Source organism: Salvia splendens, chromosome 18 (assembly GCF_004379255.2).
Source record: "Salvia splendens isolate huo1 chromosome 18, SspV2, whole genome shotgun sequence".
NCBI classification, from domain to species: domain Eukaryota; kingdom Viridiplantae; phylum Streptophyta; class Magnoliopsida; order Lamiales; family Lamiaceae; genus Salvia; species Salvia splendens.
In genome coordinates, this window is record NC_056049.1 from 22,412,208 (window position 1) to 22,435,592 (window position 23,385).

At 35.7% G+C, this 23,385-nt stretch overlaps 2 protein-coding genes across 2 annotated transcripts; one reads left to right on the forward strand and one right to left on the reverse strand.

The window, feature by feature from the left end:
• The first annotated feature begins 2,663 nt into the window (after nucleotides 1–2,663).
• LOC121776313 (protein transport protein SEC23-like) lies at nucleotides 2,664–6,710 on the forward strand. The gene is made up of 2 exons (XM_042173491.1): nucleotides 2,664–3,528; nucleotides 4,924–6,710. Exons 1-2 carry the CDS (start codon nucleotides 2,872–2,874, stop codon nucleotides 6,577–6,579), a joined length of 2,313 nt encoding a protein of 770 aa, XP_042029425.1. The 5' UTR covers nucleotides 2,664–2,871; the 3' UTR covers nucleotides 6,580–6,710.
• A 2,171-nt stretch (nucleotides 6,711–8,881) lies between these two features.
• LOC121776314 (auxin-responsive protein IAA14-like) lies at nucleotides 8,882–11,008 on the reverse strand. Its single transcript, XM_042173492.1, has 5 exons — nucleotides 10,661–11,008; nucleotides 10,372–10,577; nucleotides 10,139–10,277; nucleotides 9,962–10,023; nucleotides 8,882–9,195 (listed from the first exon to the last, which is right to left on the reverse strand). Exons 1-5 carry the CDS (start codon nucleotides 10,885–10,887, stop codon nucleotides 9,158–9,160), a joined length of 672 nt encoding a protein of 223 aa, XP_042029426.1. The 5' UTR covers nucleotides 10,888–11,008; the 3' UTR covers nucleotides 8,882–9,157.
• Between the last annotated feature and the right edge of the window lie 12,377 nt (nucleotides 11,009–23,385).

The window sequence follows — 23,385 nt, forward strand, 5'->3', positions numbered from 1 at the left end:
GCTGCTCTGTTTTCCCTATTAGATGTATAGATAGATTTCTTGATATTTCTGATAAATAAAGCTATATATATCCTTGTTGGTGCTTGCTGATTTAAGTGTGATCAAGATTCTTGACTAATAGGAACCATGTGAAATATGGATTTAGGTGGTACATGGTTGAGACTGTCACCTTTGTGTACTCCTTATGCTGCAATGTCATAATTTGCGACTTCAAAATAACATGTATACAGTATGTATTTTGAGAAACAGAGTGGGTATTTATAATATTGCTAGTGAAGGATAGGCCGTATGGGCGTAATGTACAACGTATATAATACCAATATACAGGATCTAATATTTCTTAGTACTGTATATTATATTTTCAACTAATAATATTCTAGTTGTCGTTTGAATCCACAAATGTTGGCTCAATTTTTAGTTTTCATGTGACTTTTAAAATGTTGCAAATAAACATCCACTTTTCTACATTTTGCAATTAAATTCATCTATATTTTCCAAGAAACCTAACTTTCGAGTTCTCATCAAGTCAAAATTTAATGGTCAATCTAACAAGTTCTCGTCAAGCTAGTTTTCAAAGTCCTAGTCAATATTAAATTTCGAAGTGTTAAAATACCGGCTTCAACATGTACAAGGTTAAAATTTTCTACCACTTGTGATAGCATTAATAAATTCTACACTTGAGTCTCAATTTCAATTGTTCAAAGTTTGGGTCTTATGTAGAACAATATCCAAAAGTTGCAATCTTTACTAAAACAAGAGATACTTTTCCTCCATTTGCCAAAATTTGGGTAATTGGCAAAAAATAATGAACTATTGCTAAAATTTGACATTTTCCACCACCTTTGACGTTGATTGGATAAATCAAGAACTTTAACAACGGTACGAATTTCTTATGACGATTAGAGCATCCGCAGCGGTGGCGAAAGACGCCACCGCCGTCCGCGCCGTTGGCAAGGCGCAGGACCGCCGCCGCTGCAGCCGCGCCGCTGGCACGGCGCTGCTCGATGTATCGAGCACGTCCGTGCCAGCGGACGCACACGTGGCGCGCTCCCATTCGTCAACGGCATAGCCGTTGTGTTTAAACTTTTTTTTATTTTTTTTTTAAAAATCGGTATTTAATTATAAATAATGCTAAAAAATAAAAAAAAAATATTTTCCAAATCCCAAAAATATGGCCGTTTTTTTCCCGTTTTTTCTGAATTTTTTTGATTTTTTTTATTTTTTTTTTCCCCAAAATCATCTATAAATACACATGTGGGCGAAATTCGGCAACGAGTAGTGTCATTTTTAATTTTTAGGATTTTAATTATGTAATTTTTAATTTTTAGGATTTTAATTATGCAATGTTTAATTTTATTTGTCATTTGTAATATTTATTGTGGGTTTTAAATGAATTTTAATATTATGGAAATGTTTTTGTGTAATTGAATTTTATATTAATTGTGCTCGTCCTTGCGGAAGAGCACAGTTGTGGGTGTTGTGCTCTTGCCAGAGAGCAGGCATGAATAGTACCGCCCGGGCCCACAACCGTGCCGCTGGCAAGAGCACGGTTGTGGATGCTCTTAGTACTTGGAAATCAAATGCTATATGGTTTATTACTTGGAAATAAATACGTCCATATAAGATTTATTAATACACATCTATTTCAGAAAAATGACACATATACTATCACATGAAATTAAATAATTCACGCAGTCATGGCCGAAAATAATCACTGTGGGAAATTCGCACAATTATTAAAGTTCTTAATTTATCCGACCAACTTTAAAAGGTGTCAGAAATAACAAATTTTATCAATAGTTCATAGTTTCTCCGACCAATTACCCTTCTATTTATTATAGAAGTTTTCAAGATTATAATTAGAGCATCCACATCCATGCTCTTGGCAAGAGCATGGATGTGGGCCCGGACGAACTTTTATTAATTTTTTACTTCATACTCTTCATAAGAGCACAACACCTATATTCATGCTCTTCCGCAAGGACATGCTCAAGGGTCCCACCATTCTATTATTTAATTTAAATACTTCAATTACTAAAAATACTAAAAAATAAAAAATACATAATTAAAATCCTAAAAAATAAAAAATACATAATTAAAATCCTACAAATTAAAAATTACATAATTAAAGGCTAAAAAATACCCCCGTGGAAGACTAGTCCTCTGGCCCTATCCCCAATGTTTTTCGGAGACCCCGCATCATTGCCAAATGTGAATCAAGTTGCTCGGGAGTCATCCGAGACCTATCGGCCAATTTATAGATGAAAATGTGAATTTTGGGGGAAAAAAATTGAAAAAAAAATTAAAAGTCAGGAGAAAACGGATATAATTTATTGGGAAATGGGAAAAAAATTATTTAAAAAAGATTTTTTAAATTAAATTCAAATTTTTAAAAAAAAATGAAAATGCCAACGGTAAAGCCGTTGGCCAACCCCGTAGCGCCACGTCAGCCTGCTCAGCAGCACAGACGTGCTCGATGTATCGAGTAGAGCCGTGCCAGCGGCAAGAGCACAACGACGGACAGGGGAGTGCCGTGCCAGTGGCACGGACGCCGTCCTCCGCATCGAGATGCTCTTAGGAATTAAAATTTAGTTTTCAAGATTATAATTACGAATTGAAAATTAGTTATACATCAAAATGTTTTGTTCACGTGACTGGGCACGTGATGGACGGCACTTTCCTTCAGCCTCAGTTGTGCAATTATGCTCTGCTTTGTTCGGATGGCAGCCGGCCATCACTTTTTCAATTTTCAATTTTAGCAAAAATTAAACCCTAATTTCATGAGCCTCCTCCAATCTCAAAGCCACTGCCCCCGATCTTCATCAGGTTTCATCAACTAATGAAAATCCGCTAAAACCTCCCAAATCGTCGATGGATTTCACCGAATTGGAAGCGATCGAGGGTTTGCGTTGGCCGTGGCACTCATGGCCCCTCTCGAGGCCCGAAGTCTCAGCTCTGGTCGTTCCATTATCGGTAATGTGCACTCCGCTGACGCCCTTCAGCGAGCTCCCGATCCTAGCTCACGACCCGGTCAACTGCTCCCAGTGCGGCGCCGTTTGGAACCCCTACTCCCGCGTCGATTACACCTCCAAAATCTGGATTTGCCCCTTCTGCTACCGTAGAAACCCTTTTCCTAGATCGTACGATCATATCAATGAGAACAACATCCCCGCGGAGCTCTTCCCCACTTACAGCACCGTTGAGTATCATCTAGGTCCGGCGCCGAGATCGAATAGCGATTCGTTCTCGAATTTTTCTGCCTATTCGGGGCATGGGTTGGGTTTGGAGAGGAGTGGGGCTAGTGTTGGAGTTGGACCGGCGTTTGTGTTTGTTGTGGATGGTTGCTCTTCGGAGGAGGATTTAGGGGCTTTGAAGAGTGAGTTGCTGCATATTGTTGCGCGTCTTCCGGAGAATGCTTTGGTTGGACTGGTGGTTTTTGATGCAATGGTGAGGGTGTATGATTTGGCATTCACAGATTGTTTGAGAGTTGTCATGTTTCATGGAGGGCGTGAGGTCTCGTCTGAAAAGGTACGGTGCGTTCAAACATATGAATTTGCTCGGCAAGATGGTTCTCTTGTAGTGCATGGTTGTGTGTGTGAAAGTTAAATAAATTGAATGAGCAGTTGTATCCCATTCTCAAAGATATCAGTTACATTGCTGAGATAAATGCTTACCTATTCAGGCTTCATACCTGATGCTGATCAATAATGTTTGGATGCAGAAAACTGAATTCACCTTTTCCACATGTAAATTGTGTGATAAAAGGGACATTTTCCATTTTGTGGTTCATGCTAGGTGACATCTGTACAGTATTTTGTCCTTGATACTAGCACATTACAATTTGTAGTTTCCTAGTTGAAAATCTTATGAACTTTCTTACATGGATGTGATCAGAACTGTTTCTTATTTGTAATGATGTAATTATATTCGTGTTTGCTTGACTTTATAATCCATGAACTTACTATCGTCAACAATTTGTACTTTGTTTCCTCCAACGATCTCAACTCTCAAGTAGATGTCTGTTAAAGTGAATATGCATAATGATGTTTTTTCTCAAATCACTTAGCTAGGAGATTCTGGGAAATGTTGATAAAGAACTGAGATGCTTCAGAATTACTAACATTTTTGTCTCGCCTTGTTTATTGAGATTAGAATAACTGATGCAGTTCCAATCTTCATATGAGATTGTGATTTGCATGTCCTTAACTGGTGATTTATTTTAATGTACTGATTATTACACTTGTTAGTTACTTTGAATTGTTGTGACGAGAAAAGTATAAACGGGAAAAGTATAACCCAAATTCGACCATGTCTTCGAATATAGTATACAAATCTTGAAATCCAGTCTCATTACTCATATCAAACAGTACCCACATACATGTCTGAGCCATTTTGTTCATGTAGTCACCTTTTGCCCCTTGGCTTAAGCTTTTTGATGCATAGAAACTTACTTGTTATTAGTTTTACCAGTCTGTTAGTAAATTCAATGGAAGATTCAGGTGTTTTAAATTGTTTTTTACAGTGCGCTACTGATAAGATAGTGCTTTGTCGCCCAGGCTGTCAGGCTAATAGTGGATTTGCAATTTGTCTGCTAATTACTGATAGCAGTTATGGTTATTCATTGAATAAAGAAGGTAATTCGTAATATAGTGAGTTGTTCTTAGTACAAAGCTTAGGCAGTTGTTTGGGCTACTGCAGAACTGTGTGCCTAATGGATTCAGGTTACGGCATGAATGCATCTTTGCTGTTTTGTAGTTGGGGTTTCTCAGAGTTTGATGGTGAGGCCTTGAGGTTGCTGGTGTTAGAGCCATGGATAAACTTATCAGAACTTCAAAATAAACTGATACTTCTTTTAAATTTGCTTTTGCTTGATAAATTTCTGTACGTTTATTATGGTGAATGCTTACCTACTTCTGCTATCAGGCCAAAGAGCTCCTTGGGCTCCATCACATGAAGCAGTCTATTGGAAAGACTTCATCAGTACAAAAGCAAGGCTTTCTGGTTCCAGTATCTGAATACGAGTTCAATATCACCACAGCAATTGAAGAAATCCATTCTTCACCTGTGGTCAAGCCAGGACATCGACCTTTACGGTGTACAGGGGTTGCAATAGCAGTTGCTATTGGACTGTTAGAAGGATGCTTGATAAATACTGGTTCGCGTGTAATGGTCTTCACAACTGGACCTGCAACAGTTGGCCCTGGAATGATTGTTGACTCAGATTTTGGCAGTGCTATTAGAACTCACCGTGATCTCAACAATGGTTATGCTTCCTACCATAGAAAATCTTTTGAATATTACAAGCAAATATCTCAGAGATTATCAGAGTCATCCATCGTTCTTGATCTGTTCGCCTGCTCTCTGGATCAGGTCGGAGCAGCTGAGTTGAAAGACCCAGTTGAAAGCTCCAACGGTTTCATGATGTTAGGAGAGTCGTTCGAATCTGAGGAGTTTAGAAAAAGCTTGCGTCACATGTTTGATCGTGACAGTGATGGAAATTTAGAGATGGCTTTTGATGCGACCATAGAGATCGTGACTTCCAAAGACGTGAAAATTTGTGGAGCACTTGGACCTTGCATTTCTCTCCAAAAGAAGAATGATACAGTGAGTGAGAAAGTGATTGGTAAAGGTGGTACCCACATTTGGAAACTGGGTACAGTCACCAGCAAAACATGCATTGCTTTCTTCTTTGAAGTTGCAGGTGAACAGAAATCTCAACCGAGCTCTGCATTTTTCATTCAGTTCATAACACAATACAGATATAGTAACATGGGAGTTCGGAAGAGGGTGACAACTGCTGCAAGAAGGTGGGTGGTGAAACACTCACCAGAAATTGCTTCAGGATTCGATCAGGAAGCAGCTGCTTCAGTTATGGCTAGGCTTGCCATCAATAAAACAGAAGAGATTTTCGCCCATGAAGTAATCAGATGGTTGGATAAAATGCTGATACGTTTTTCATCTAAATTTGGTGATTATGTGCCGGAAGACCCATCAACCTTCCGCCTTTCGACAAACTTCTCCCTCTTTCCACAGTTTATGTATTACTTGAGAAGATCCCAGTTCATGGATGTCTTCAACAGCACTCCAGATGAGACGGCTTATTTCCGCCTGATGCTAAACCGTGAAGGGGTGGTGAACTCTCTTATCATGGTGCAGCCAACCCTGTTCCAGTATTCATTTGATGGGCCACCGATTGCAGTTGTTTTGGATATATGCTCCATCTCTTCCGATGTGATATTACTCTTCGATTCCTTCTTCCATGTCGTCATTCACCATGGCTCTAAGATTGCGCAATGGAGGAAGCTTGGCTATGACAAGGATCCGAGCCATGAAAGCTTTAGGGAACTCTTGGAAGCTGTGGAGCTTGATGCCGAGCAGCTGATGGCTGGACGGATCCCAGTCCCAAAATTCATAAAGTGTGACCAGCACAGCAGCCAGGCAAGGTTTCTTCTTGCTAAGCTAAATCCTTCTGTCACTCAAAATTCGACGTATAAAGAGGGTTCGGAATTTATATTTACTGATGATATTAGCTTGCAAGTTTTCACTGAGCACTTGCAAGCCCTGGCTGTGCAGGGTTGATTCTTAATCTATACATAGAAACGATGATTGTATATGTATGCAAAAAAGTGTCAAATAGTTTTGGGTTTTTGGTTATAGATTTTTCAACTTGATGACTTACATTAAGCTGGTGTTCGGTTTCCTAGATGAAATAATACTAAGATATAATCTAGAATTGAGTTGTGAGATTATTTTAGTCATATGGGATAAGTTATGACTAATTATCTCATGATTATCCATTTAGGATTGAGTTATCTTATGAACTAAAACCGTATATTTATCCCGGGATATAATATATGCAAATGTTAATCTGTTGTGACAACTTATCAGCTTCTAGTGAGTGAAAAAGATATGTTAAATATATTTGAGCGTATTTAATTTTGTGTTCAATCTTACTAATTTGAACAAGGAGATTTATGTCCTTTCTTGGAGTTCCGGTTTCTCAATAAATATGACTGCTGCAAGAGATCTTGTGATAGTAATATTAATGAGCCACTGAAATAGATATTTCTAGATTTTCCTCATTAAATAAAATGAATAGTTATGACTTTCAACTACTCACTAGTCTACTAATTAGCCTTTTAAGTGTCTCCTACTTGAACATTGAAACTATCATTATATTTGAAGTTCGTTGCATCTAAATGATATTATGAGGAGAAAAGATGATGGGTGGAAGTCATATTTAAATATTCAAAACTCATCTTTTCCGATTTCTTAATCATCATCACAAGATCTTAACTACACGCGCAAATTCACAAAGTAATTAATTGAAATAATATATATTAAAAATACTCATTGGCACACTAAATTGGATATCTAAACTGATTCTTTCGGAGTGGGGCGACTCATGATAAAACATTCATGATATTTTGAAAATTAGTGTTCAAAAACTTTCCTTTCATATTAAAGCTTTCAAGATCACTCTTTGATTGACGAGTCGCAGATACCGCCAACACGTATGTTATTTATTTTTTTTTATATATTTGTGAGTTGCTTTTTTTCTGTAATTATGTTGGATAGGGTTTTTGTTTTTGTCTATTCACCAATTTCATCATTTTTAGCAGTATTGTTTTATATTCTAAATTGTTTCTATATTGTTGAAAATTTGAATTGAAAGCAAAAAATTCTTGTTCGTTTAAAACATTACCTTTTTACGAAGTACATTATATAAGCCGATTTAACTTATTTGGGTAAATTTCTATCTCCTTACTCGATTCTCTGAAAATTTGAGTTTTATTTTTTCTAACTATTGGATATGTTGCTCGATCGCCATCCTTTTTATTTGAGCATTTTAGAACACATTATAAATACGGAGGGCTCAAAATCTTTCTCGCATGTTTCAAGTCATATTGTGTGTTCCACAGTTCAAGTATCGATTTCCCTACTCGACAAAAATAATTAACTCACATAACTTTTACGAAATTCAAATAAAAATAATTATAATCCGTTATCATGATATACAAAACCTATATGTATATATTATAGCTAAATTCTAAAATATGGATTACATATTACTACTAAAACATAGTACTACAAGAATAGTATGTATGGGTATATAATCAATTATTTGTAAGAGTATATATATTTATAAGTATGCACATTATTACTACACTATAATACATATAGGTCCTTATGGTTACATATAACCATAATACTAATCGCATAACACGATAATCTATTAGCAGTAATTAATTTCATTGACTAGAAAATAATGCATGCAGTACTAGTAATCAAATGCATTGACCAGAAAAAGTTAATTAAAATTTTAAAATCCATTGACAAGAATCCATACTCAGATGACTGCATCATTATTGAAACAAGTAGTTCAAATGCCATTGACCTCAGTTCAATCATAAAAAGAAATTAATTAAGCTGAAAACTTATTAGAAAATATTCCAGCTGGGAACATATGCATATGCTCCCAACAACCATTGCTGTTTATTTTAAGAAATTTCCATCACATCAAAGTTGACCAACATTTACCATCTAGACAAATAAATTAAATTCCAAGAAAAAGAAATTCAATTTAAAAATTGAAAAGGTATTCAATGTGTGTAAATAATTTAGTATTGGTAATGAAAGGAATAGTCCCATGAACATGCACATGGCCTTGTTCCCTCCAGACCCCTAGTTGGGGGACTATAATATTCAAGAAACAGTGATTTGCAATAATCAATAATCTAAAAAAATAAATACCAAGATATGGAGAATCTGGTGAAATAATAAACATGGCATTTTATAAGTGGAAGAGGAAGACATAAACACAAGTGTGACAACAAAGATGTAGCAACAAAATCAAGGGTGTAATTATTAAGCAAGGCAATAATGGTAATTAGGTCAAGTAGTGATTATAATAATAGCACAATAACAAAGCCAGACACAGATGAGTGTATTTTGCGTTCTTGTCCAATACATATGATTCTTGTTCAATATCTATATATACTATAACAAAATACAGACACAGTCACGAAAAAACCCAGAAATAAAAATCGGAAACATGACAAAAAAAGAAGAAAGATTACAAGAAAAACAAGTTTTCTGTTGGATCAAACCAAGTCGCACAAACAGTAAAATTAAGTGATGATCATTACAAGATGCTTCAGCACCTGCTCTTGCATTTCTCCACAGCTCTTGGTGCTAAATTCATACACGAAAACAAAAGGAAACTATTACTAATTGTTTCATTTTTAAAAAAATTAGATTCATCATAAATAAAACCACATATTTTTTGCAATATTTTATACTGATTAGTTATAAATGTCACGAAAAATACTTTAAAATTTCAGGCATATTCATCGTAAAGAAAATGATAAATGTATTTTGCTGTGAATATATAGACATATAGCTGTCAACCAGATTATTCATGTGCTAATTAAGACGACTACAATACAAACTTTTTATGCATGCATTGAAAGAGTAAAAAGAAAGGCTAAAATGCATGTAATTAAAAAATATATAAATAGACATAATAATTTTTAAAAACTCGTCTTAAACTACTATTTCTTAAATAGGAATTTTGATATATAAAGACACTAATATTATGTTACATAAAGGATCATCCATGACCACCACTTTCGTTTAAGCTATGTCAGTATTATTATTTTATTTTATATATTTATTTTGACTATAATATAATTCTACAATTTCAATTTGTTTTTTTTATAATTTCAAATAAATTAATAAAACAACAAATTAGATCTTGATTTTTATGTAATTTATAAAATTAATACTACTAGGTATTAGGATAAAAATAAATATATAAAAGAAAAATATAACGCTAAACATGGACTAAAACACAACATAAAGTCGCATAATATTTCTCTCTCTAGAAACAAACCCTAGTTTTTTGTTTTCTTGATAAACATTTGATGAAAGCAAGGGTAGGTTGGATGGAGACACATACCAAGTCCAATGGCTTCAGATCCCTTCATAATGCGGAGGCGCTTGCAAGACTCCACAAACATCCTGCAAATTATAATCCAATGAGTTATTCCTTAACATCTCCATAATTCAGCTACATATAGTATATTGTAGAGAAATTAAATATTTAAAAAAAAAAGTTGATGAAGGAAGAACTTACTCCCATGGAACATCCCCCACGAGCATCCAGTCCCCATCCTTATCCTCATAACTTGGAACATACTCAGAAGTGTTCAACAGATCCATTAATTTCCCCTCATTCATGAAATCTATCATTCCTTGGCTCCCGTACTTACCAACTGAATTCAACACATAAATATTTTTTAGATGATAAAACAGTGATTCAAATCGATTGTAATTTATGGTATTTTTTTCAAAATTGAATGTACGTACCCATGGTGAAGGAGCTAAACATCTTAGCCAGCGCATCAGAGAGCTCTTTGTAGCTCTGATACATTCTCAGATCCACCTTCCGGAGGTACGGCGCTCCGTCCATCGACACCTTCACAAACGCCGCCGCCGCCGTTTCCTCGCTCTTCTGCCTCGCCATCACGTTCTTCCGGAACGACCGCACCGGTGGCCATCCCACCACCTGCGCCCTAGATTCACAAAAATCAAAATCTCACATTCAGTTTCCAGAAATCATTCTACCCAATCGCAATTTCTTCGAATATCAGCTTACTTCGCCGGAGGCTTCACCGGATCCTTAATCGGAACCGCTTCACCCACTCCGGAGGCCGAATTCTCGACGTTCTCCTTCAGATCTGAGTCGTCGGAGTGAAGCAGGTTCAGTTTCAGATCAACCGTCTCGGCGAAGCCTCTCTTGCCGCTGGTCTTGCTGATGTCGCCTCCGCCGCCGGGGAGGCCGAGGCACAGCTCAGTTTCCTTGAAATTCAGGCCTACTTCCATGGATCCGTCGCCGTCGTCGTCGATGATGATGATGATGATGAATTCGCTGCGGCCTTTTCAGATTATTGTGCGGAGAAAAGTGTGTGTGATAAAATCGATGGCAAAATGGGTGCAATGTGTGTGACTTTGCGGTACATATATACCATAATGCGTGCATTAGTGTATCGTATTTCCACGGATCGGCTGCCGACACGTGGACTCTCGATTACTAAATTGATCTTCTAGGATCAAGAGCATGTTACTAAAATAATTAAAGTTATAAATATTTTTTCCTTATAAGAAGTTTAATTTATTTAATAGGATTAATAATGTATGTGAATTGTTAGTTAATGGGTCAAGTGGATGGTTTATTTATTTAGTAGGAGTATATAAAAGTTGAAAGAAAACAAATAAAATGGGGGAATGGCATGATTAGGGAAACAATTAATGGATGTGGTCCAGAAAAGAACAATCATCGACCTTCTCCTCCAATTAATCATGCGAGTCGCCAGATCCTCTTCTATTATTTTATACTTCTATACTATATAATATAATGAAATTTTTATAAATATACATATGGTGGTGTATATATGTAACGATGGTAAATTGAGTCCACAACTACGTATGCGAACATCACTTAGGAATGGTATATATCTCTACTCTTGTCGTCGGACAAGAAACTGCTGATTTTGGTTTTGAACAGGTAGCTCCGGCTTCGGGAAAAATTGGGACCATGACCGGGTGCTACAAGCCGTTCTGGTTTTGACCCCAAATAAAGCAGAGTCTAAGTAATATGGTGGTGTCCATGTTTCTTAACCGCTAGTTTTCCTATTTCATGTATGTTGTAACGACAAACAAGTTGGTAAAGAACTAGAATTTTGGTATACTTTATGCATTATAGATGTTAGATTAGATGAACACGAGCTTGAATCGAATGCATGGAATGGATTTGGAAGAAGAATTTCTTATTGAATCGAGAGAAGAAATCGAGCTCAGCTACAACACACGAAATTGAAAAACTGACTAACTAACTTTTACAACATCTATTTAAATGTGATATCCAACGACTAGTTGAATCGGACGATCAGGATTTAATCTCCCAATTAAAATTGCATCGGACGGCTCCTGAGTGTTGAAGCTTGAGATTAGCTTTAACAGCTCTTCTTCTTTACTTAGCTAACTCATCTTCGATATTCGGTGAGATTGAGTCATCACACTCACAAATCTCCACCTTGATTACTTAACTCACCTATGATCCAGGCTGCACAGATTCACCAGTTCCATACACAACTTCAGCTTCACCTTAGGTAGCGGCTTAGTCAGCATATCGGTTGGATTCATTGCAGTGTCTACCTTGAACACCTTCACCTCACCCATTTCAATCTTTTCCCGGATTAAGTGTAGACGCACATCAATGTGCTTGCTCCTTTCATGGTGTACTTGGTGTTTGGCCAAGCTGATTGCACTCGAATTATCACAACAACCCCTACTGTTTCTTGAACTACTCAATATGTACCCTGATTGAGATCTTCGAGTATCAATATCCCCTGCATAATCAGAGTCAGCCCAGCCCATCAATGCATCTCCACTATACTCCTTTGCACCATTAAACAAAATGCCAATATTGTTAGCACCCTTCAAGTACTTCATCAACCATTTCAAAGCTGACCAATGCTCCTTGCCATGGTTTGATATACACCTTGAAGTTGCTGATACGACTTGAGCTATGTCAGGCCTTGTGCTAATCATGGCATACATAGCACTCCTAATCATGTTTGCATATGGGATTTTTTGCATTTCAGCCACCTCTGCCTCAGCTTTTGGCTTTTGCTCCATTGATAGCTTATAGTGATGCCCCATAGGCACTGTCACTTCTTTAACCTTGTCCAACCTAAACTTCTTCAACAATCTTAACACATAGTCAGTCTGAGTGAGCCATATCTTCTTCTCTTTTCTATTTCTGATAACTGTCATCCCCAAAATCCTCTTAGCAGAGCCCAGATATTTCATCTCAAACACTGAACTGAGCTCATCTTTGACTTTCTGGATTTCAGAATTGCAAGCCCCAGCTAATAGCATGTCATCAACATAGAGTAATAGGTATTGAACTGCAGCTCCACCTTCATGTTTATTATACACACACTCATCAAATTTTGAGCTCACAAAACCAATCTTGATCATGTGCTCATCAAACTTCCTATGCCACTGCCTAGAGGCTTGCTTCAACCCATATATACTCTTTCTCAGTAGATAAACCTTCCATTTGTCTTCAGGTCTGATGAATCCCTCAGGTTGCTGCATATATATAGTTTCTTTGAGGTCACCATGCAAGAAGGCTGTCTTTACATCGAGTTGCTCTAGTTCCCAGTCTCTTCTAGCAACAATAGCCAATAATATTCTGATAGATGCATGCTTAACTACTGGACTGAACACCTCCTCAAAATCCACACCATGCTCATGTGTGAACCCCCTTGCAACCAACCGAGCTTTGAACCTCACCCCTTCTGTTCGAGATGCCTCAATTTTCTTCTTAAAAATCCACTTGCAACTAACAACCCTTCTTCCATCAGGTTTTTCAACCAGCACCCAAGTGCCATTTTTAAGCAATGACTCTATTTCCTCAATCATTGCCTGCATCCACATTTCTCTTTCTTTGCTTTGCATAGCCTTATTGTAAGAAGTAGGTTCTGAATACTCAACCTCTTCTGCCACTATCAGAGCATAGAATAGAAACTCAGCATCTGAGTATCTTGCTGGTGGTTTTATCACTCTTCTTGATCTGTCTCTTGCAAGCCTTCAGTCTCTCATGTTACTTTGATCTCCTTCAGACTGAAATGATTGAGGCACTTGTTCATTATGCAAAGGCTCTCCAGAATCTGTAATAGGGATATCAGTCTGAGGCTCGAGCTCCACCTCGACTCCAGAATTGGGTCTGTCTTCATGAGACTCATCTACCACCTTTTCAGCAGATTTCCTGAATGGTAGTACATTCTCCCAGAAAGTAACATCTCTGCTTATCACTATCCTTGCATTACCAGGCTCTACACACCACAACCTATACCCTTTAACTCCTTGCTAGTAACCCAACATCACACACCTCAAAGCACGAGGCTCCAGTTTTCCTTGCTTCACTTGAGCATATGCCTTGCAACCAAAGGTTCTTAAATCAGAATATCCTCCATAAGATCCATACCACCGGAAATTTGGTGTGTCACCACCTATGGCTGTTGAGGGGCACTTATTCAATAGTTTGACTGCTGTAGAGGCTGCTTCTGCCCAAAATTTCTTCTCCATTCCGGAAGCAATAAGCATACATCTCACCCTTTCCAAAATGATTCTGTTGGCCCTCTCTGCCACCCCATTTTGTTGGGGATTCATTGGAACAATCCTATGTCTTTTTATGCCTTTAAGCTTACAAAAAACATCAAACTCCTTGGACAAATACTCAAGGCCGTTGTCTGTCCTTAAGCATTTCAGACATGTCCCTTTTTCAGCCTCCACCTCAGCACACCATCCCTTAAACTTGATGAAGGCCTCAAACTTCTCTTTCAAGATGAATAACCAAATCTTTCTAGAGTAGTCATCAATCACAGTCATATAATACCTGCCTCCTCCAACTGATTTTTCTTGTGCAGGTCCCCACAAGTCACTATGTGCATAATCTAGAGGATTTGTTGAAGTGTGGTTACCTTTTGAGTATGGCAACTTCTTGGCCTTGCCTAGCACACATTCTTCACAAATAACAGCAGCATCCTCATCATCACTGCATTGCAGAATTCCTTTCTTAATCAATTCTGTAACACTCCCAGCAGACGGATGTCCTAATCTGGTATGCCACTGGTTCACGGTGCATGAAGCTATATTGTGAAGCTCATCACATCCTCTGCTACAAATTAGTGCAGACATATAGTACAAACTGCCTCTCCTTTCAGCCTTCATCAACACCTTTCCTCCCTTACATACCTCCATTCTACCATCCCAACAAGAGAAAGAGCACCCTTTTCTCTCCAAGAATCCCAAGGAGATCAAATTCCGTTTAACATCGGGGATATATCTAACCCCACTGAGTGTTATCACTGCTCCATTCACACCATTTAATTTTATTGATCCAAGTCCCTTCACAGAACACACTGGGTTATTCCCAAGCACAACAGATCCAGTGGCTGCATTAATATCATCAAACCACTCAAGATTAGGGCAAATGTGGAAGCTACACCTTGAATCCATGATCCAAGTTCCAGAAACATCACCGTCCAGAATATTCAACACCTCATGGACTTCATCATCTTCAACTGCCTCTGCCGAGTTAACAGCTTTCCCCTCTGTCTCTTGTTTTCTTTTCCACGCAAAACAGTCTCTCTTCAAGTGGCCTGGTTTCTTACACCAGTGGCAAGAACGAGTCTCCCTCTGCCCTATTGGAGCATTCTTGGAATTCTCATAAGGTTTCTTGAACGACTTCTTGCCTTTGAATTTGTTGATGTTGAGGCTTTCGGCATTTTGATCAGTAGCCTTCAACTCACTCTTTTGAAGCTCGTTAGCCCTCAAGGCCGTCTGAACTTCCAAGAGAGTGATAGTCCTATTGCGACCATACAAGAAATCATCTCTGAATTGATCAAATGTATGCGGCAGAGCATTCAACAATAGAATAGCCTTGTCTTCATCCCCAATTGACACATCAATATTCTCTAGGTCATCTACAGCTTTATTAAAATCTTCCAATTGCTCCAAGATACCCTTTACTTCCAAGAATTTATAAGAATAGAGACGTTGTTTCATGAATAACATGTTCGCAAGAGATTTTGTCAGATAGAGATCTTCCAATTTTGTCAAAACATCAGCCGCGGTTTTCTCCTTCGCGACTTCACGTAGCACTTTATCACCGAGGCTAAGCACGATCGCACTATGCGCCTTAGCCTCTATTTCAGCTTTCTTGGCAACCGCCTTCTCATCCAGGACCCCCTTGCCTTTTCCATCATTCTTCTCGACCGTAATCGCAGATGCCAGGCCTTGTTGAATCAACATCGCTCTCATCTTCATCCTCCAGAGGGCGAAGTCATTCTTGCCTGTAAATTTTTCGGCCTCAAACCTAGATGCCATGTTTCTTCGTGGATCTGCTTCCAGAAAATCAAATCAGCTCGTCGTCTTCAACACATTCCCACAGACGGCGCCAATTTGTTAGATTAGATGAACACGAGCTTGAATCGAATGTATGAAATGGATTTGGAAGAAGACTTTCTTATTGAATCGAGAGAAGAAATCGAGCTCGGCTACATCACACGAAATTGAAAAACTGACTAACTAACTTTTACAACATCTATTTAAACGTGATATCCAACGGCTAGTTGAATCGGACGATCAGGATTTAATCTCCCAATTAAAATTGCATCGGACGGCTCCTGAGTGTTGAAGCTTGAGATCAGCTTTAACATCTCTTCTTCTTTACTTAGCTAACTCATCTTCGATATTCGGTGAGATTGAGTCATCACACTCACAATAGACAATTAATTCATTTTTTCGATATTTGTTAAATTTCTTCATATTGTAAATTTCACTTATATTTATTCTGCTTTCAATTGAAACCTTGCCAGTGAAGTTGTGAAATATCGTCTTAGGACCTCTAATGTGGATTATATCTCAATGTATTAAAATTATACTCCATTAAGTCAAGCTATTTATTTATTAATATATGTTTATATAAAATATTACTACTATACAAATAGTAAAATGAAGAGCAAATGGTCTCTAAAATTATAAACTTGGATAAAATTGTGATATTTTCATGAATTTATAACTTGTCGTAAAATCACGAACTTTGACCTTACAGCTAATCTCCCACGATTTAGGATTCAACAAAATAAAACCTGACGTTGCTAACTCAGAAAATTAAAGTGGCAAATGAATGTATCAGAAAGAATCTTTATTTTAAGATTAGTGAAAATGGAATTTACATCCACAAACTCTGGCCAAAATTTTATTATTTCCCGCGAGTTTAAAGCTTGTTCTTAAACTGTATGAACTTTAATCTTGTAGCCAATTTTCCAAGATTTAGGATTCTAGCCGTCAAATCAAAACTTATGAGTCAAAATTAAAGTTGAACTAGCGCACGGATGAATATATTATATATATAAAAACGACGTAGTTTTGAGGAGCGTGTGCGATGATTTCATGAGAATATTTTTTCTACGTGTATATATACATGCGATGATGTAAACCGAACTAAATATACAAGATGACCTAATATTAAATACATGGCGTATATACGGTTCCAAATGTAATGTCGAAACATGGTTAATTGTATAGTTTGGCATTATATATACGTAACAGTTTAATAATATATGCTTACCAATTAATTACGTAATAACTATATAAGTATATATGCTTTAAAACCATCATGTGTGTGTTAGACACTCTTTTGGTATTAGCGCACTAACCTAGAAAATTAGGTAATAGGAATAACTTGTCTATGCTGGTTGATTAATAATAGCAAATTTAGTGAAAAGTCAGAATTTGTGAGTGTGCTTGTTATGGCTAAATGAAGATATTGTAGTTTTGATATTAGGCAAGGCTTAGTTGCATTATAAATTGTCTAGGATTGAACTATTGCTAAAGCCACACTCTTTGTTGCGTAATCATGTTACAAATTAATTAATTAAAGAATTTGGCATGCTTAATTAAGTCCATTCTAATTTCTTTGGTGTGCGTTTTGGGTAAACGTGAATTAGGATTAATGATCTTGAAACCGTACAAAGTTAATTAAGTGAGCTTATAGTAGCTAGATGTTTGATCTACATATTGTGGAAGTTGATTGAAACACCAACGATTCATATTATGTTGACTAAAATCACTATTTCTCCTATATAATAGGGGTGAGTGTACATGGCACAAATGTTATTGCTCCATACTCAAACAAAAAAAACATGTTTATATATGAAAAATATTGTACTCCTTGTGTTTGCTATCAAATAATCGTATTGCCACGTTAGAATTTCCACCATTACATGTTTCATTTTTTTTATTTATTAATAAACCTGGAATTCCATTAAATTATTTTATTAATATATTTGATAATATCAATATATAAAAATAAGAATCATAATTTACGAACTTTTTACATTCATTTTTATACATCTTTTAAAATTAGCGTCAAATTAAGATGAAACATTTAATTCTAGATAGGTGTATATGCAACTAAGCAATTCGTGTCAACTTAGTTATTCCCCCAAAATAGGTAAGGGTGTTGGCATCCGAACCTATATGACTAAGAGAGAGTGGAACGTTTCTACTATATAGTAGAATAGTATTTTGTTTTGTGTATAATATTTTTATAATTATTGAATTAAAATAGAAAAAAATAAAGCATTTGTTGGTCCGTGAAGGCGGCACGCGCCATCCGGCTTGCGCATGTAGTGCGTGCACGCAGGCTGTGCGCTTTCTTCAGTGACACATCTCCCTCTTAAATACGTTACTAATATAATGGCATGGTATATCCAGATTTATAAATTCATAAGCCTTGAATCAATGGTGAATGAAAATATTTCATAATTTCATCATACTAATAGGAAATTTGATTTGATTTTAAATAGGTTTTCAAGAAGTGAAGACATAAATTTGAAATGAAATGTGGATGAGTGTGAAAGCAAATATGAAATTGGAGATGGAATAAGGCTGAATTCATCTTCTCCGCCCCACGATATTAATGGGGTCGGTTAGATGCTGGAGGGAACATATCACAGCAACTCAAGCAATCACTCTGCATTTTTGCTCTATTAATTATACAAATACTAAAATACTTACATATATATATCTACACATAGACAAACACATGTGTGTGTGTGTGTGTTTTTGTGAGAAAAAAAAAAAGATTCTTCGAGGAAGCTGCCCACCAGCCATTGTGCCTATGCACACATGAAGAAATCATTCATTGCCTTAATTGCACGGATTGTTTGACACCTCTCCTCTCTCTTCTCTCTCTAATAAAGAGAGGTGTGATTTCATGCATGACATAAAAATTGAGCATGCAATAATTCAATCAAATTTAAATATTATTAGGGAATTTGTAGTGTCTATTACATATGAGGACCCATTGCATATAGATTATTGTCACTGGGTCAAGAAAATTTGAATCAATATGTACACATGTATAAATACATTTTGCTTTTATATAAAAATGGCGTATCCAATACTTGAATTTGTAGCTTAAAAAAAAAATTTACTTGAATTTGTCATCAAAGTTTCCGAGTTAATAAAAGCACAGAAAATATGAGGAAAAGCTGAAAATAGACCGGCAAACACTAGTGGAATATATGTAATTCACTTTTATATCTTTCATGTTAATTTGTTTCACGTAGTATGTTTGAATTTGAATTTGAATGTGAATGTGAAAGGAATTTATATTTTGTAATGTGTAATTAGGTAAAACATAATATGACTAGCTATAGTCTTTTTTAAAGATGAAATTATCAAAAGCACTAGTCCAATAAGGTTCCGACAAAATCTGTTATAAAAATAAAAATAGGAATATGTAATAAAGGAAAATATTAATCCCCTACAAGTCCAAAGCAAGTCAGAGAGGCCTATTTGATCGTATTTCATTCGCCCACCATCAAATGCATGTCTTATATAGCCTTGAAAAAAAAAACTAAATATTTCATTTAATTCATTTCACTCGAATTTTATTACTATAAAATAGTATTCCATTTGTATGTGATTAAATGTCTCAATTTTACTCCCCGTATAAGTTTAAAAAACTGTAAAGAAAATGTGTTCTTAGGTACAACCCCACACACTTTTGTCCTCCAAAACCTTGCAAGTTATTGCAGGGTCCGAAGGAGTATTTCCGATGATGATGACGACCTATTAGGGACGTTGCCCCAACTCCCCTTGAGCCACAAGACTATGGTGGATCACGATATTCTTCATGGAGGACAAGTTACCACAATTACAGACCACGCCTAAATGTAACTCATATATATTGAAAAACGTTTAAACTTCAAAAGATAGATAGTAAGCAAGAATTTAACTAGACAAGTTAAGACTCTACCACAATTACAAACCACGCCTAAAAACGAAGACCTTTCCAGGCGACTAGATGGCACATGAGCATCAATCATAATCATCATTCATTCTAAAGCTTTATTAGCATGGTGATAACTTTGGGACAGGTCACATCCTCAAGAGAAGGAAACATCCCTAACCCTAGCTGTGCCCTTGCCCCATCACTATCCCCCCACAAAGAAAACCCCAAAATCCCTATTCTTCTACTCTCCCAATAAATATGATACTACCCCATTATATAAATCCTTCCCATCCACATTTTCCTATTCTCAATAATATTATCCCCACAAAGACCTCCCAAAAAGATAAACATCTCTACATAATATTATTACAATTGTTATTATTTTATATTATTATTATTATTATGGTTATTGTTTGTTCTTGGAACTAGGTCTTGTCAAAATCACATAACACTACAATACTGGGTTTTTGTAAAGCATTTATTTTTGGAGAATTCAACATATTCAGTATATGTTTCACTCATTCATTTTGCAATAAAAGGCAACGAGAGAGTGACTCATACTTGAGATTACTTTTGGAGTCTTGTATAATTTATTTACATATGAAATAAAGTGTTTGAGTCGAGTAGTATTTACTACTTGTTAATGTGGTGACGTCCAAACAATCCCCAATGAAATATAAGCATATTGTGAAGAAAATTTATCAGGCGCGTAAGTGTTAGGTTTAGTTTTTATTGTGAAATTTGGAAAATTGTTTTGCATATGTTATATGATCATAAATGTGATTTATATGATTATTTTAGGCAAAACACATCCTTAAGTCCTTGTACTTTGATTGTTTATTTCAATAGGTTCTTATACAATTTTTTCGTTTTAGTAAGTCCTTGTATTTTTATATTCGATATATTCAAATCCTTATTTGACGGAACCGTTAACTTTTCCGTTATAAAATGACACATCATATATTAATTATTTGAATATATTCCACCTAATATCCTAGTTGGAAAATATGAACATAACATAAATATAAAAAAGATAAAAACAAACCAAAACAAAACAAAAAACTAAAGAATTCCAAATCGTTAAAAGAAATTTGTTGTTTGATTATTTGAAGTTAGAATAAGCAAACAACAAATCGATAATTATATTTGGAACTTCAAATAATCAAACAACAAATTTCTTTTAACGATTTGGAATTCTTTAGTTTTTTTTATCTTTTTTTATATTTATGTTATGTTCATATTTTCCAACTAGTATATTAGGTGGAATATATTTAAATAATTAACATGTATTATTTTATGACGGAAAAGTTAATTTTTTCATCAAATAAGGATTGGAATATATCAAACATAAAAGTATAAGGACTTATTAAAACAAAAAAAATTGTATAAAGACCTATTGAAATAAACAATTAAAGTACAAGGACTTAAGGATGTGTTTTACCATTATTTTATTTTACTATAATTAATTTGTTTTACTATGTTCCATTTCATTTGATCTATCTATTTTGGGGCAGTTTGAATAGGTAGATGTTAGTACTAAATAAAAGAACTCATCACAAGAGACTAATTTGTCACGAGTTGAGTGTTTTTTAATTATTGACTCAGTTCTAGTCATCCATCATAGTTGATCTGAATATAATTAATTAAATTAATTAATCATTCACATACCATCAAATAATAACCAATAAAATAAAATTTATTTTCATATATTAATAAAATACTAGCAATTTTATACATACTCTCTATCTTCGATTAGTGTTGGTACTTTTTTTTTGCACTCATTTTGAAAAAAATTATAGTACTAATAAATAATTAAAGTGAAGAGAATGATGTAAAAAAGACTCTTTCTTTCTACTTTAACTATTTATTAGTATAATTTTATTTCAAGAGTAGTGTGAAAAGGAAATATGCCAATATAAATGGAACAAAGAGAGTACAACATTTACATATCTAAAGAAAAATTATGAAATACTAGCAGATAACCTTAACCGAAATTATACAAATTCACTCATTAGGATTTCAAAATTTATGTATGTTTTACTTTTGGACATTAAGTTGATTATTTTTACATATGCAAAGAGTCAAAACAAAAGGAAAAACCAGCAGAAAAAGAAACTCTAATAGTCAACTAATCCAGATCTAGTGTATTTATTTTGATTGCCCTATTTTGAGGGACATCTTACATTAATTGAGCAATAAAAATTAGATTAAGCTAATAAAATGATGACCATAAATTTATTTTGTGCTAGCTTAATTAATTAATTAATTAATTATGTTGTGGGCACCCACACCTGCAATATATGAGAATCTTGGGGCACAATAATAATTATTCCATATGTTGGTTGAAGTTGGGACAATGGATCCCCCGTGGTAGGGACTAATCATCCCACTTATTGCTTTCGATTATCTTATTAATCTTCTTAATTAAAATTATTTATAACATTGTAACAATTTGTTTATTTTGTGCACTAGGAGAAATGAGAAAATGGGCCTCACCACCTCCTCTTATTTTTCAGCATCCAAACGCGGTTTTTGGGTACCATATCAATTATTAACTCAATTGGGTCAACTTTATTGTTCTTCAAATAATTATTTTTGATTGACAGAAAACTATAAATGAAATGGGGGGAATAGCTCAAGTTTAAAAATTGGAATCAAAACTCATTATTAAATTTGCAACTTTCGATCCTTGGTTATTTGAGGACTAACCGTGACATCCAAGAGATTCAAATAAATAAATAATATTGCCAAATAAATTAAATATCTTTACAATGTGCTAAACATAACTTCAAAAATAATTAGTACTAGCAAAATAAAAGATGGGCTCAGAACTGCACCAGCCGGGAATCGAACTGGGGTCTGTAAAGAAACACTAATGGCTATATAGACATGGGCGTGGCCAAGGAACATCCGTTTCATAGGAGCGAGGTGGATTGTGACCACGGTCGACAATCTCGAGGCCATAGGTCCATCTATAATATTTTAACTTTTCTCATTCATTTCTTATCTTAAATTTAATCACAATTTCTTCATTTTCCATCAAAATTCATGGATCCCATGAAGAAAATGAGAATTCATCGACAATAGTGTTGACAATCAGTCTGTTGACGATTCATTCAGCACAACGGACGTCATTTTTAGCTATCATGGAGTTCAACTGAGGGAAGCAACAACAAATCGAAATTCGGGAAGCATCTCCGCCAACGCCTCATGTACCAAGGGTGTACATACAACGCGAGTGAAACAACATAACATAATCGTTAAGGATGAAGGGCATTTGATGACGAAGCCTACACGACATCCACCAGACCACCATCCCCCAAACCCATCACAGGGTGCATCAGATAAATGAGCCCAACAAAGGATCATGGCCCATCAAAAGGAAATGGCGTAAACCTGACAAATAAAATCAAATAATGAGCCCAATCAATTTTGTTAGAACATAGCCCATTAATCCAAAGTAAAAACAGCAATAAATAAAAACAAAAATAGCAAGCAAAAAC

What these genes read in the sequence shown, in the direction of transcription:
- LOC121776314 (XM_042173492.1), bottom strand. Translation starts at nt 10,887, where the DNA reads ATGGAAGTAGGCCTGAATTTCAAGGAAACTGAGCTGTGCCTCGGCCTC. An exon ending in GTGGGGGATGTTCCATGGGA is followed by an intron (nt 10,024 to 10,138) that starts GTAAGTTCTTCC and finishes TATAATTTGCAG; the next exon opens with GATGTTTGTGGAGTCTTGCA. An exon ending in ATCTGAAGCCATTGGACTTG is followed by an intron (nt 9,196 to 9,961) that starts GTATGTGTCTCC and finishes GTATGAATTTAG; the next exon opens with CACCAAGAGCTGTGGAGAAA.
- LOC121776313 (XM_042173491.1), top strand. Translation starts at nt 2,872, where the DNA reads ATGGATTTCACCGAATTGGAAGCGATCGAGGGTTTGCGTTGGCCGTGG. An exon ending in GTGAGGTCTCGTCTGAAAAG is followed by an intron (nt 3,529 to 4,923) that starts GTACGGTGCGTT and finishes TTCTGCTATCAG; the next exon opens with GCCAAAGAGCTCCTTGGGCT.